The 15,341-nt window shown below is 56.3% G+C and overlaps 1 protein-coding gene across 6 annotated transcripts in view; it reads right to left on the bottom strand.

The window, feature by feature from the left end:
* Positions 1-15,341, bottom strand: part of AGAP3 (ArfGAP with GTPase domain, ankyrin repeat and PH domain 3) — a gene marked incomplete at both ends in the record, with an annotated part of 153,200 nt that overhangs the window by 56,687 nt on the left and 81,172 nt on the right. For 4 of the 6 annotated variants that reach the window (XM_082310181.1, XM_082310180.1, XM_082310182.1 and 1 more), the window contains 2 exons: positions 7,446-7,538; positions 11,573-11,728. In XM_082310181.1, the coding sequence (XP_082166307.1) occupies positions 7,446-7,538; positions 11,573-11,728 (249 nt within the window). Of the gene's footprint in view, positions 1-7,445; positions 7,539-8,910; positions 8,974-11,572; positions 11,729-15,341 lie in introns of those variants that run through there. The other 2 variants (XM_082310184.1, XM_082310185.1) reach the window with 2 other exon arrangements.

Genomic DNA, 15,341 nt, shown 5'->3' with positions numbered 1-15,341 from the left:
CAGACTGGCTGTTCCTAACGTGGCAAAAATCTGGGCCCCAGGCCAGCACCTCCTCAAAAACCTGGACAGAAAGTCTCTGTCCTGCCAGCCTCGGCATATTTGGCGGTCCCATCCCACTGCCTAGAGACTGAGGCTGCTGCGCCTGCATGATGGAAAAACACAACAAAAAGTTGTAGAGTTTGGCACATGCTGGGGTAACAACGCTGCCAGACATGACCATGAAATCGGCAATAAATGATGCAGAAAAGGCAGAAGTGCTCCAAGACCGCTTATGTTCAGTACTTGGGAAGCAAACAGTGTGAAAAGTAAACGCCTCCTACTCGTGCAAGGGAGAGAAAGTTAAAACAGAGCGGCAAAAGCTAAGCCGTGTTGGTGGCAGGATCTGATCCCTCGCCTTCAAGAGCTCCGAGAGAATCAGCCGAAGAGCTCACTCAGCAGCGGTTAAAAGGTGCTGATTTTAACATGCCTTGGAACATGGCAGCAGTCCGAAAGCTCACGCTTTGCCAAGATCTGCAAGGGGAAAAGCAATGACCCTTGTAATTACGGCCACTTAGCCAGGCGCTTACACTGGGCAAAACCGTGGAAAAGCCACCGCAAGAAGCGATCAGCAAGGAATGAGAGGACAGCAGTGTAACTAACGCCGACCAACGCGGAAACAGGTCATCAGAGAAGTTTGATGCTACTTTTGGTAAGATCACGATATCTGATGACAATGGTAACTGCTGACACAGCATTTTTACTTTTCTGTAAGGATTTTAACTGAGAAGCACACACCATTAAAAACCAACTGTACAAAACCCATAAAGTCATTAATGTATGGAGTAAAAACTGGTCAAGTGAAAGGTCTCAAAAAGTAATCATAAATGAGAAGAAGTGTAATCATAAATGGCAAATCCATGTCCAACAGAAATACTTGTATAGAGATCCAGCCAATCTGCTTTTGATGCGTACTATTTAATCAGTGTCTTCCCCAAACGAGCTCAAAGAAAACACAAAACCAGAAAAGTTTAAGGTAACACAGAAACTGCACAGTGTAAATCACTGCAGTGACTGGTCATTGACACGAATTGCCTCAGATCACTTGGCAAACTGGGCTCCTGAGAACAGCGTGGATTTGAGCACAACTCGTGCAAGGTCCTGCTCCCGGGAGCAGGCTGCCAGAGCACCCTGCAGGGTGGGCTCGCCGGGCCGGAGAGCGCCGTCGCCGAGCGGTCCCTGAGCTCCCGGAGTTCAGTCAGGAAGGTACCTCAACCTGGCAGCGGAGAGGCAGCGGACTATCAGGTCGGACAAGGCAGACGGTATTATCTCCAGGTGTGATATTATCATAGCAAAGCAGAGCTGGAAGAGCGTTCGGAAGTCACCTCGTCACATCCCTCCCCAGGGCAGGCTCAGGTGTACCCATGTCACTCCAGCCTCTTCATAAAAACCACCAGTGATGGAGACCGTGCTCCTCCCCACCACAGATCAGACCCCGATGTTTCCTGCACCTCCACGATGAAACGGCAGCGCAGCACTTGTCCTGTCGTGGTGACCGCCCAGAGCGTCCCCGTGCCCTCTGCAGCAGCCCTTAACGTTATCTGAAGACGGTGATTACATCTCCATGCACTCTTCTCTCCTCTGGACTCGCAGTCCCAAATCTGTCGCTCCCGCGTTGCAGAATGTGCTCTGAGAGCATTAACCCGCTCGCCCCAGGGAGTCTCCGGCTCTCCGAGAGCCCGAAGGGCAGTGTCCTGCCCAGGACACGGCAGCCCACCCGCGGCCTTACCACGCCAGAGGGAAGACTGCTTCTCGGGTCTTGTAAGCCATCCTCTCACACGCAGCGAGTGGTACCTGTGTTTTCTCAACGCCAGGACATGGCTGGCTCTGCTCTGGTTCTGACCTACACAAAATCGTCTTCTCAGTCCTCGAACTGCAGGGCCACGCGTTTCGCACACGGTGTATGAAAATGATTATTCCTCCTCACGTATAAAGGCAGTTACATCAGCTAATCTAGATAAATGATGGATTTGCTGTATTTGAGAACATTTCTTTGATATCTTTCAAACAAATCTGCTCCAGACCAGGCTGAAGTTACAAATTTGGCTCAAAGTCACTGGGTGAAATTCTCTGGCTTCTGGGCATAATGATCCCTTCTGGCCTTAAACCTGGCTCAGTTCTACAGTCTGACCTGCCAATACATACTGCAAAGCAACAACTCCGGCTGCCTATCCTCTCCTTGATGTGTCTTCGACTTGATACACCTTGGTGCTACAAAACACCTACTTCAACACTTTCAGGCTGCTGCATCTTCTATCAAGCCCCAGAAATGCGTGGTCTGCAGAGGAGAGTTCAGCTGCAGTTAGTTCAGCTACAAATCTGGAACTTCGCAAATTGAAACACAAGCAAAACCAGACCTGGAAACAGAGAATTGAGCACTGGCAGCCCATTTTTTCAAGCCAGAAGGCACAAGAGTCCAAATTGGGAGCAACTACACAGTCTAAGTAAACATCTAATAAAATGGGGGGGAGGGGAAGGGGCCCTTAAGGCCAAACATTTGCAAGAAACAGCTGAATCGAGGGATAGCGCTCAGTTAGACTTGTTCGCTGCTGTATTGGGGATTAAGAGGCAGGGGACAGAAGCCAAGAGGATTCCAGGTTTTAACGGTGTTGCTGTGCTGACTGCATCAAGGTTACAACTCTGTAGCCCAACTTCTTTTTTGATGGCAGAAGGTAGAGGTTTGGCCTAGCAGCATCCAGGGAACTCTGGTTTTCCTGGAGGAAAGCCCCTACAGCAGCTCAGAGAGAAGTGGCAAGGAGGACAAAGCCAAGCAAAACGCAGAACGGGCCAGCGGCAGGCGCATCCCCACGGCTGCACTCATTCCCTCCATGCGCGTCCTCGGCGTGCTCCTGCGCGCACCCCTGCGCGCCTCCCGGCTGGGCTCCTCGGCTCTGCTGAGAGCCCCCGCGCCGCTGCGTGTCGCCACACCTCGAGTTCCCTCTGCTTTTCGTGGAAAGTTTTAGAAGAAATAACTCTTCCACAAGTTTCTTCCTGAGCATTCAAGTCACGCATGAAGGGAAGAAGCTGCCAGAAACGAAAGGCAAGAGAGCCCAGCCCTCCTCTTCTCCCCACTTTTCCTTTCTTCCCCGGCATTTTGTCGGCCAGCGCAAGTGCCTCTGTGTTGTGTTTGGATTGTGGTGGTGCACAGTAAAAGCAGCAGCAGCAATATGCAGCGTAATGAAGCAGGGAGCAGCGATGGCCCCCAAAGGACTCGTTTACTCCACAAATCTCCCTTCCACTCACTTTTTGCTAAGAATTTTAACACCAAACTTAATTGTAAAGTCGCGTATTGATTGGAAAATGCAAATGGCAATTTAAATGTAATCTAAGCTCCCAGCATGATCCCAGCTCCCAAGGAGGAGGAGTCACCCGCCTTGGGCCCTACTGGAGTGCATGGCCCAAACCGAGCCGGGCCAGGGACCTGGGGACCCCTGGGCTGCCTGTGCATTCAGTACAGCCTTCCCAGAAAGAATCTGGTAGATGTGCAATTAGGAGTTCATTCCAGTAACGAACAGCTGGGGAAGCTTAGTCTCCCGGCCTAATTAACCCACTTCTCAGAGACAAGCGTCCAGCTATGAAGAAGCTCTTTTGACCTTGCAAGACCATCCGAATCTACGTATCACCGAGCGGACATTGCAGCAAAGGGATCCCGAGCCCACGGTGCAGCGCAGCCCCAGCAGAGGCAGTGGCTGCCTCCGCAGCCCGGAGGGAGAGGAGGTGCTGTCCTCGGCACAGAGGGGCCCCAACATCCATGGTCTCACCTGTCCCACTGGGGATTTCCATCTTCTCTAGGCGTGCGTGGGGCATAAGGGAGACAGAGCAGGTCACCCAGGCGCGTTGTTCTCAGTTGTGCTGGACAAGGCGGTGACAAGTGACAGCCAGCCACCACACCTCCGTGGCAGCATACGTCCCTTCTCAGCCAAGCAAAGCCTCCACCCAATGCTTCTCCTTTCTCCAACACCCAACCCAGCCTCCCACTTCATGGTCAGCTTTGCCAGCCATCAGACTTGGCTCTGCGCAGAAACCCAAAGCACCGCGTGCCAGACAAGGTGGCCAGCAGTCCCTAGTGCTAGTCCTCTTCCCGCAGAGTCCAGGAAGAGATCGTGCACCAGCCACAGTGATCGCAGCCACAGGTATCACAGAAGGAGTCTGCAGGGCAACTACCCCTACTGCTGCCTCCCATCACCCACTGACTTCAACTATCTTTAGGTAATTTAAGCATGCACCAGTCTTGTTCTTCCAAGTAGAAGAATCAAACTGCTCCCAAGGTTATCTACCAGTGGGCATGGCACCCCAAACACAGCACTCGTTGCCATCAGCCCAGCAGCGCAGATGCTGAGGGAAGCGAAGCAGCCTGAAACCAGCCAAGCACCCAGGCAGAAGATCCTGCATGTTTGCCACTCTACAGCCCTCAAAACGACTGGCTTCTCTGCTCTTTTATGCCTGGGCACGACCACCAGACTGTGTAAGACTAAAACTAGCTAAAGGCCCTGCTCTTTCACTGCCCTTCAAAGAGACGGCAAGCAACGAGATCTCCACAGTCTTCCAGAAGGGCAAGTCCATATCGGAGAGCAGAGCAAACATCACCTATCCCAAATCTTTGTGATGTAGAGCTACAACTCCTGAGAGTCTTTGCTCCTTTTCACACTGGGGGTACCAAGTCAGGATGACCCGGCGAAGGGCCACAGCAGGGATGGTGCAGAACTGCAGCACTATGATGTTACTCTGGATCTACCGCGCTGCATGTTTACACCAACGCCATCCCCCATAACCTGCACGTGGATATTGGCCTGTTTTCTCCCTTAGGAACAAAGCTCTGTGCCTTCCTAAGATGCTGTAGCACAACTGTTTAATTCAAGCAGTGGGAGGGCGGCAATTTCAGAGTGCCACAGTATCTCAGGAGACAGGTCACGGCAGTGCTCCGTGGCCTGAGCATTGCCCCAGGCCCAGCAACTCCAGTACGGTGTCACAGAGTCAGTCAGAGCCCAGCGAGGGAGAGCCATTTGCATAAACTGGTGTCTACCTTTCCAACGAGACACCGCTTCCCCCAGTGTCAGTACATGTTCCTGTAAAAAGACTGCCAGGATCTCCCCTGCGAAATCACCTCCTGCAGCTTTGGCTACGGGAGGTGCCAGTCCTGAGCCTGGGCACAGACCCGGATCTCACAAGGTAACGTTTTGCTCCGGGCTCTCCTGGCGAGCTGCTGCTGTGCCAACTGGTCACTTCACTTAGGTCCTGAACCAGGCAAGTAGTTTGGCACCTACTTCTTGCAAAGCACAGGAACGATGAGCAAGCTTTGTTTTGCAGACCTAGGCCTTTGTCTGTCTCAGTTCTCCACCTGTTCAACACGGCAACAGCACTGCTCTGCCTACAGCAAGGAACGACAATAATTACACTAAAACACTGCAATCTCCAGCAGACTGGGCCAGGCCCAGTTAGCAACACAGAGAGAGGCAGGAGCAGGTAAAGAAAGCATCTTGCCCTGCTGAGTGAAGGGAAATCCTGGAAAAAGCAACCTAAAGGTCCCAAAACCAAAGGCCATGGAAATGCTCCCACGACCAGACCTGCAGTCAGCAGTGGGACCGCTTTGGGAGCCGAGTCAGGTCTAGCTCAAGGCTCCAGTTGCTCTGCTCTCAGCCTCCCCTTCCTCACTGCAGAACAACTGCCCACTGCTTCCCCTGCCTGCCGTGCTGGGCTGACCCAAAATCACAGGCACTGCCGCCGCCACCAGCTACCCACCGTGCTGACTGGCAGCCAAAAGGCAGCAACGCATGGCAGGAGGCAGGGCTTGGACTGCGCACCCCACAGCCCTCCCGGCCAGCGCTAGGTGCTGCTGGAGCAGGCACGCCCATCGCCTCCAGCACACGGACCCTACCAGAGGGTGCGCAGCGGCAGCCAGCTCTGCTTGGAAATGAGAGGAGCAGTGTGGACAGAGGGGCAAGCACCCCAGCAGCAGAAGCAGTGGAAGAAACAGTTAAAGGAGCCTTGATCCCTGCTCCAATCAGGAGATCAAGATCCTTTGCCACAGAGAGAGAAGAAGGAGCGTGACCTGGCATGTGGCTCACAGCCCCGTCCTGCTGGGGCTGTGCAAACCTTTAGCACTCGGGAAGCAGAGCCCCCACGTGCGAGACCCCACAGCCCCTGCCCCGGAGCCCGGCATTGCTTCTCCTGCCACTGCCCCGCTCCGGCCCCAGAGCCGACCTTCAGCACGCTGCCTTCCCAAACGCAGCCCTCCTTCCAGCGCCGCTCCACTGCGCTCCCGTCAGCGGCACTGACAACAGCCCTTCGCAAACCTGTCACAGTATTATTACGTGGACTGGAAAGGGCAAGGAAGCTTTGGGAGCTCCAGCAGCAAGCAGGGTCTCTCTCTTTTGACCCGCCGCCCCATTCCTCAGTCAGCCTGGCCTCACTGAGTCCTTCCTGGGGATCTGTTTCTCCAGTGAATACTCAGCATGAAATGGTACCAGGCAGACAGTGCCGGGTCAGGATGCAGACTCTACCCTCCCACCCCACTGACCAACGCTCCTACGATGCAGAGACGTAACCAGCCCCACGTGCACAGCAGCTCAGCCCTGGCAGTCCAAAGGCAGACGGGGCAGGGAGAGGCCAGCAGGGGCTATGGGAAGAAAAACTGATTCACAACAGGGGGCACAGGGTGCAAGGCAGAGGCACAGCTAGGTGCTGCAAAGCAGTGTATGGATAAGCCTTGCCAGTAGTGCAAGGAAATCCTGATAGAAACACCATCCAGCCAATCCATACCATTTGGCTCACTCGGGCATTACCCGGTGCTGCTTTCCAGCCGATGGACGGGGGGGCAGGCAATGCTCAGGGTCAGTTCCAGGCAGCTCCAGCTTCCCTGGAAGCCAGGAGGCAGGAGCTGAACACCCTGCTGCCAGGGCAAGTGGCTGCCTCCCTCTGATTCACGACGGCTAACAGCGCAAGCACTGTGCTCGCTGCTTTTTGCCATCGCCGAGGATGAGGAGAGCCTCCCTGTCCTGCCAGAGGGCAGCTGGGCCGGCATGGAGCAGAAGCAGGAGTAGGAGCAGGAGCAGGAGCGAAGAGGAACGCTGCAGCGGGGGGCTGCAGCTGGGGGTGGGAGAGCGGGCGCGGGGCGCGGATGCCCTCTGCTGGAACCGCTCCGCCAGCCGGCCGGAGCAGCCCCCGCTCCGCGCCCAGCACCCACGCACGGCGCGGGGTCCACTCCAGCACCCCTGGCACAGCGCCCCTCGGGTCCGGGCAGGCGTGCGGCCCCCAGGGCGCCTGGCTGGCCAGGCCGAGGGGCACCCGGTTCCTCCGCGCTCTCCCGTGCCTCGTGCCGAGTGAAGGCACCCCAGTCCACACTGTAAAGCCCTGCAGCATCTCCGCAGGGAGCCTGCTCTGGCATGGGGATGAAGGGAGGAGGATCGAACCTGCTTCATGGGAATGGCCCGCCCGCTGCCGATACTGTCCGCTTTACACTCCGGCACCTTCTTCTCCCGCTCTGGGTCCGCGCCCTTTCGAGACTGGAAGAGAAGAGACACAGGTCTGTTAGAGACAGGGGCACAGGAGACAGAAACGCACGGCCCCACCATCCCCAGCAGGCTGCCAGACCAGACCAGACCACTCTCCCCCAGGCCAGGTCTCCCAGCGCATGGAGCAGCCAGCGTCTCGCCCGTCCCCTCTAGGGACACTCTAGACCCAGCCTCCCCACCGCCTGTCCCCTGGCAAGCTGTCCTCTCCCCCCACAACTGCAAGCAGAGCTGTCCTCCTAGCAGAACGGGGCTACCTCTGACCCCCCTCCCGCGGGAGCACACAGGACACGGTGACAGACAGAAATGGCATGGGATGCAGGTGGAGCATGGATGGAAGCAGGAGAGGCTAAGGCAGTGAAGGAACTCACACCTCTACTAATCCAACAGATTTATTCTGTTAACACACTTGCACCATACAAAGTAGCACAGGTCACCGGGCAGAGATACCAGCCCCTTACAAAAGAGCATGGACAATAAATATCTATCACACGTCTAGAGAGTTGAGAGCAAAACCTGCCAGCCCCCGAGGGTGGCTGCGGTGAGAGCAAACTCCAATAAATACAATATGAAATATACAGTCTGTTGAGCAGAACTCATTCAAAGTGCTTAGGACAGAGGAAAATATCAAGTCATACACGGCATGGAGCACAATCAATACATTCAGAATCACAACAATGGCAGAAGGGCAGCGGCAGCGTCTCTCTGGAGCGTCCTACACACCCCCTCAGTCCGGGAGCGCCCCATGTGCTTTGGATCAGAAAGGGACACGAGCCCCACGCGCCTGGGACACCGATTCACTTGCTTTTGGGCCCAGAACAAAACAAAGAGATTGAAAGAGAAGAAAACTAAAGAGACATAGATGGCTGCTCTGCTGCGAGGAGGAAGAGGAGGAGGAGCAGGAGTCCATGCAGGCTGCAGGAGGTGCAGTAGGGAGGAAGGAGCTGAGTGCTAGCGGCAGGCGCTAACAGCAGCTCCCGCAGGCAGCAGCAAAGCGTCTTTTGGCCCATCCAGCTCCACTCGCTGCTGTCGCCCGGTCCCGGCGGGTCTGCAGGTCTTCCCATCCCATGAGGGTCGTCCGCCTGGCATCCCCGAGCATGGAAAGTGCCTAGACAGCATCCAGCAGGCCCAGAAATGTCCCAGCTTAAAGTGCAGGCGCAGGCCGTCTCAGCGCTTCCTAGACTTTACATTGGGGGGATTTAAAAGGCTCCTGCGTGTCTCCGAGGGGGGGACCCATGCTGGCTGGAGGGCGGGCGAGCCTCTAATCTTAGATCAATCCCAGTGCCCATCCCTTATCCGGCCCTGGAGAGGCAATGAAAAGTGAGAGAATTTGTACAGAGGTGCCGTGTGTAACCACCTGGATCTTCTAATTTGGAAGGAGTTGGAAAGGCCTTTTTGTTGATGAAAAGTTGGAAACAGTGGCACATATCTGCAAATATCGAAAGAATAAAGAGTTTGGCAAGTTATACTCAGAACACGGACACGAGTCTGTCAGCGATGGGCGCCAGCGGACAGGCAGACAGACAGGCCACGGAGCGAGGCGCCGGCGGCAGCAGCAGTCAGGGTTTGGGCTCCAGCTAGCGGGCACGGGGTGGGCGCCTCTCGGGCAGAGTCTGTCTCCACCTGGTGGTCTCCGGCACGCAGACCCCCGCCTCTGCGGCGGCGGGGTGCGACCCGGTGTGGGGAGCAGGAGGGGAGCAGGAGGGGAGCGAGAGCAGGAGAGGAGGAGGAGGAGGAGAGGAGGAGGAAGAGGAGAGGAGGAGAAGGACTGGACGCAAGGAGCCAGGCACAGCTCGGGACTGGGGCTGCTCCCGGAGCTGTGCAGGGCACGGTCCTGCCCAGCGCTGGACCTTGGAGAGGCCCGTGCCCACCTGGGGGACCCCGCGAGGATGGGGGCTGCTGGCTACACCTACGCTGCCTGCCTGGCAGAAGCTAGCAGCAGAAAACCAGCCTTCCCTTCCCTTCTCTGCTCTTCCTGGCCCTGTCCCACTGTGGGAGGAGGTGTCGGGAGCTGCTGCTGCTGCTGCCACGACCAAATGGGGTGAAGACTTCAATATGAGCCACGTATGTGCACCAGCACAAGAGCAAGCAAGTGAGCGTGAGCCCCAGCACCACGGCGAGTGAGCACGAGCCTGGATGAGCACAGGTGAGCCCCACAGCGAGAGTGAGCAAGCTTGAGCCCAGAATGAGCGAGCAAGTGAGAGCCCTAGACGGATGATGACATCCACAGCAAATAAGCGTAAGCCCCACAGCAAGCTGCCCTCCTCCTCCCCCCATGAGCGTGTGCCCACACCGAGTGAGCTGAACATGGGGCTCCAGGAGGAGTGAAAGAGCGTGAACATGAGCTGACGGCGAGTCCAGAACCCGTCGGCACGCAGGCGAGCAGAAGGATGGGTGGCAGTGCATGAGCGCCCACGTGCACTGGTGCACAGCAGCAAGCATGAGCAAGAGAAACGGCGGGGAGGGAGGAAAAGCATCCATCAGCACTGAAGTGCAACAGTAAGCATGACCACCGACAACAGGAGACCTACAGGGTATCTTCAGGGAGGCGTGAGCACACAGAGGAGGGGAGGGCTAGTGAGGAAATAACCATGCGTCAGGAGCGGTGGATCCGCTGCAAAGGGCGGTGTGTGCTGGGAGGAGGAGGTTGGCGGGGGACAGCCTACCTGCCAGGCAGCACAGGGAGTGGGGGCGAGCTCGTGCGCTGGGGAGGGGCTGGGAACACGTGCATACGGGAGGTGGATGAGATGCGAACGGTGGAGAGCGCACGGAGCATTCAGGACATCAGAGCAGATGCTTCCAGGATGTCAGAAGCCGGGGGAGACGGGTGCACTCCCAGCACGAGGAGCTGGAGGAATCTGGGATGCCAATAGTGCAGTGTGAGGGATGGGGCATGGGACATTGTGAATTTATGTGGTCTGGGTCCAGAGCAATGGCGGCTGTTCACACAGGGTAACACGGTGCAACACGTACAAGGACTTTGTGGTGGCCAGTTCCACAGACAGCAGACACGGGTGTACTGAGCAATGGTGGCTGGAAAGCACATTTAAATGGGGGGGAGGAGAGAGGCCTGAGCCCAGCACATTTACAGGGGCACCAGGGGGAGAGGAGCACATTTACATGGGGAACACGGGCTATCTACACTAGACATGGGGACTAGGAGTATGTGTGCACTAACGGCAAGGGGAAACTCGTGGGCTGCGCTAACAGTGAGGGTCAGTGTGTGGGCAGGACTGTGTGCACACTGCGTGGACTGGTGTGTGCATGGTGTGAGAGTGTGCTGGAGGCAGGCTGCAATTCAGCAGAGATAATAGCTGCAAACGTACCCTGCACCACCTGGGGCCCACGGCTTTGCTGGCTCCCTAATGCCTCCCCTCCCTCCAGGCCCCACAGCAGTTCCCAGGCGCACTGCTCAAGTCACACAGATGCGGGGTTTGGGTACTGGAGCGAGTGGGGCCCAGTGCCACGCGCTGGGCTCTGCACAGCACCGCCTGGCACAGCACAGCTGGCACCAAACAGGAGGCCCAGTCGCCAGGGGCTTCGTGCCACGCTCGGGGAACAGGGCCCCAAGGAGAGGAGCAGCAGAGGTCACTGGTGCTGCGCGCACACAAAGTGCAGCTCTCCCCAGTAAAGATCAGGGAGCTCTGCTCGCGCACACACACACTACACACACACACACGAGCGTACCCCATGCACACTCCTTCGTGTGCAAGGAATAGCTTGCTCTCAGGCGCTCCCCCGTGCACACACACACCCACCAGAAGCAGCTCTCAGCACCACGGTCCCTACGCACGCAGACGGCTCCCTCCCTCCCTGCTGCACACGCACACTCCTGCGGGGAGCCCCCCCACGCACCCGCTCTGCATCCCCTGCCACCCGCCCTCCCTGGCCAGCACAGCGAGGTTCACCTAGAGACTAGTGCACAAAAGCTTGTGGGGCGAGACTGCTGCTGATCCGCTCCCTTCCCCTCTCCTTGCCTGACCCTCAGAAACTCATCCCAAAGCTCCTCTGACCCCAGTGTCACTTACCGTGAATATGTTGGAGCGCCGCTTCGACTGCTTGCGGATGGGGGTGGGTGTGTTGGAGGCAGCAATGGTCTCAATCCGCAGCTCCCGCTGACTGATGCTAGGTGTGGAGGGCACAGAGGAGGAATAGTCACTGAACGCTCCTCCACCATTGGTGGCCTAGGGCAGAACGAGATGGGACAGTCAGAGAGAGACAGGCAGCTGCCCGGGGGCACGACGCCGCCTTCGCCTTCCACCTACGCAGCCTCGCGCCCCGGGGGCAAGGAAGTGCAGCACGGGACTGGGGCAGGGGAGACATCCTACGCCATGCACTGCTCCCGCCCAGCAGGGCATCTTGGGAAAGCTGTTTCCCTCCCTTCTGCTTTAGTTTTTCCACTGGTAAAATGCTACAATTCTGAAATCGACAGTGAAGAGCAGCAAACGGACAGACTGCTGGCTGTCGGCCCAGGGAAGCCCTTCCAGAGAAAGGTCTGGAGCAAAAGCATGGAGGCAGCAATGAACCACGCAGCCCTGAACAGCAGCAGCTGGCTCTCTTCTCAGAGGGGCATGGCTGGGGATACTTCAGTGTGCTCCCTCTCCAAAACACGGGACCAGCGCAGCTATCCCTTAGACAGTCTGCTGGTGAGAACCCTCCTCTCCGCAGAGGCCGTCGGACATGAAGCTGCGAGACAGCCCAGAGCCTGCCTGGCTCCACGTCCCACTTGGTCCCTTCCCTGTCTCACGACGACAGCTATGATACCAACATGGGGGGCGGGGGGGGGGGCTGTGACTCAAGCCCTCGCCTTTCCAGTGTCCTGAAGCACGGGGTGCCACAAGCCAAGCTCACGCTCTATGTGAAATGCCACTGGTTTGAGGTTTACCCAAGCAGACCCCAAGGATGGCACACACCTCTTGTGCCTGTGGACCACCGTGGCCTTGGCTGCAGTGGCCCACGTCTGGGAACATGTGGGACAACGCGTTGTATCTTCACTAACAACTCGCTCACCTTCAGGAAGAGGGGAGGATCTAACCATGCAGTTTGTGCAGCCATCTCGGTGATGCTTTCCTTTCAGACAAGTAGCTGCTCACTCCCATTCTGCTCACGCAACCTCTGCGGGCAACGACCTGGACGTGAGCTTACAAGAGGTCCCAAGGAGCAACACCTGCACAAAAGCATTTCAGATCTGCAGCCCGGGGTGTCTTCCTACGACAAGGCACGTAGCAGCCTGAGCTCTCTTTGGCAGTTCTGCTGATCTTTGAACAGTATTTCAAAAATACATTGAAGAAGCTGCCCCTAGAAGGCTAGGAGAGCTCCGGCACCCCTTGCCGGGAGCAGCCTACCTCCTCCCAGTTCACATGCTCACGGAGCAGTGGCGTCGACAGCCCTGGGACTTCCTCCACTCCCACCTACTGCTTAGAACAGAAAGTGCAAGCACGGGCGGGATGAGGATCTGCAGAGGTGCTCAGTGAGAAAAAACCCCTGTGCACACGCCGTGCCCGGCAGGATCTGAGCCTTAGTCCGAGACAAGCAGATAAGAACCGTCAGAAGCATGACAAGGGGCTGTGCAGGCCGAGCAGCAACCGGCACCCACACCCCAGTCTCTTAGAAAGGGTGCAACTTTCACTCAGGCTATGGGCTGTCTCATCTCTTGATGAGAGAGAGGGGAGAAGACACACAAGAGAGAACTTCTTTTAGGAGAGGAAAGAGCTGTCCAAGAATCAGCCCAACTTCTTCGTCTCTGAGGCAGAGCAAGGGACTTCTCACTGAGGGCAGCTAGGTGTGCCGCAGGGAAATCCTGCTCCAGAAGGATTCTGAGATGGACCTCCTTCACAGGGAGCGGACAGCTGCTTCTAGGATGTTACAGTGCCCCTACTTGCCAGGGCTACACCGGGCTCCGGAGCAGCGCCACAGGAGCCTGCCTGCAGCATGGTATCTGCTGCCTGAAGTCAGAGCAAAACACCCTTCCACAGCAGGGAGGTGAAGGCCATGGGGAGGCACACTGCCCTGACAAAACGTCCTTGAAGGCCACCGCCTCCGGACGGGTCTGAAGACCCTAACCCCACGCTGGAGACAGGGCAGCACCAAGTCACAGATCCTCTGCAGCCTGCCCAGCTCTCTGACGGCTCAGCAGGGAAAGGGAGCCTCGCACCAAATGGGACTCATCGGGCTGAGCTCCTACCTGCTGCCAGCCTGGCAGCACGCGTGGCTCAAACCGAGGAGCTGGAGGCCATGTGGCTGCTCTGTGGCTTTCAGGAAAGCCTTGCTGTGAGCAGGTGGCCTCGCGGCAAGTACGGGACTCGGACTGTCCCAAGCCTGTCCAGAGACAGGAAAGCTTCTGGCACCCTGAAACACGGAATGAGCGGGAACTTGGTCTGCTTGTACTTCTCTGCATGTAGAAGAGGCCAGGCACTCTGTTTGGAGAAGTGAACATTGCCAGGGAGCTTCTCCAGAGGCCGTCCAGCTGATGAACCCTGGGATGAACAAGGGAGTTCTGCTGTCATGTCCCAGGGGAGGGGGGACCTCCAGGGACATGGAGAAGCAAAGCAACGTGCCACCCTGCCAATGCCTTCTGAGCCATTAACAGAGACAGCTCCTGCAAACCGTGGATTCAACGCTGCGTGAAGAAGTGTTCTGCAAATGCTGTGATGAAGGCACAGATGCAGAAAGCTAGGGCTACTGAGTCGAAGAGAATTTGCTGAGACAGCTCAAGTTTAGGATCAGGCATAACAATGCCTGTACAACCAGTATTTAATTGATGCATAATGTGTGACCCATGTCAAAAAAAGAAAAAGATTCAAAGTGTGAGGGAAGAGATGGCTGATGCTGCAACACAGAAAAGCTGCTACCCAGGAGGGTGAGCCAGGCAAGGCTGCCAGGAGTCCAGAAACCACTCTGAGGCTAAGCTCCAGGTATTTCAGTAACCTTGTCAGCACATTTATGAAGCTACGACTAAGGGAATGATTCAGTTCAGAAGAGGCTGTAGAGTTTGAGCTCCTGCCATAGCAGCTGGGACAAACCCAGCTGGGACAAACCCTGCAGGATGTTAGGTGATGGACGCTAAAGCACCTAGGAAGGAATCTTGCTAATTGTGGTTTATATTTTACACACTCCCTGTAACCTCATTTGTAATTTTTGCCTGGCCAGAATAATTTTCCTTAGCCCGTAAGTTTGCCTAGTGTTGGAGACAAGTCAAGATTACTGTCCTTCTTGAGCGACAAAGGACACAAGCATTTGAGCCTGCCAGTGTCCCACAGACACCCAAACCTCAGGAAAGGTACTGGGGCTGAGAGATGTCCCGCACCAAGCTACGAAGGCTAGCGTGAGGGCTGGTACCATCCCATGAGTTTGGGGGCAGAGGAGAAATTCCCCCAAAGGCAGACAGCAGCACAGCCTCTGGCTACACAGGCAATCCTGAGCCACCGCACCGCTCAACTGAAGCAGGCTGCTCCAAGACTTCAGTAGGGATCCAGGAACCCAGAACAAATCACAGGGATGTGGGAGAAGCCTGACAAGATGACAGGTCTGGGCCAATACCTCCCTGGCAGCTATTTTGCTGATCCACCTGAACAACCACCTGTGGTCGCTATCGAAATCTAAGAACACAGTGGAAGCTGAAAACTTAGTAAAACACAGGCGGGACAAACCCTTCCCGTTAGTGTGTGACGGGTGGGTATTGTGAATGCCAAAGAATATCGATAGTGCCATAGGGTGCCTGAGCAAAGAACTCAGCTGAAGCTAAGATGTAGTAAACTCTGGGCAGAACAAGGCGCGAGGCAGAACAAGGAATGAAAT

Source organism: Platalea leucorodia (genome assembly GCF_965183815.1).
Source record: "Platalea leucorodia genome assembly, chromosome: 1".
Lineage (NCBI taxonomy): Eukaryota > Metazoa > Chordata > Aves > Pelecaniformes > Threskiornithidae > Platalea > Platalea leucorodia.
Note: the sequence above shows the minus strand (reverse complement) of the source record. Positions and strands in the feature narration are given on the sequence as shown.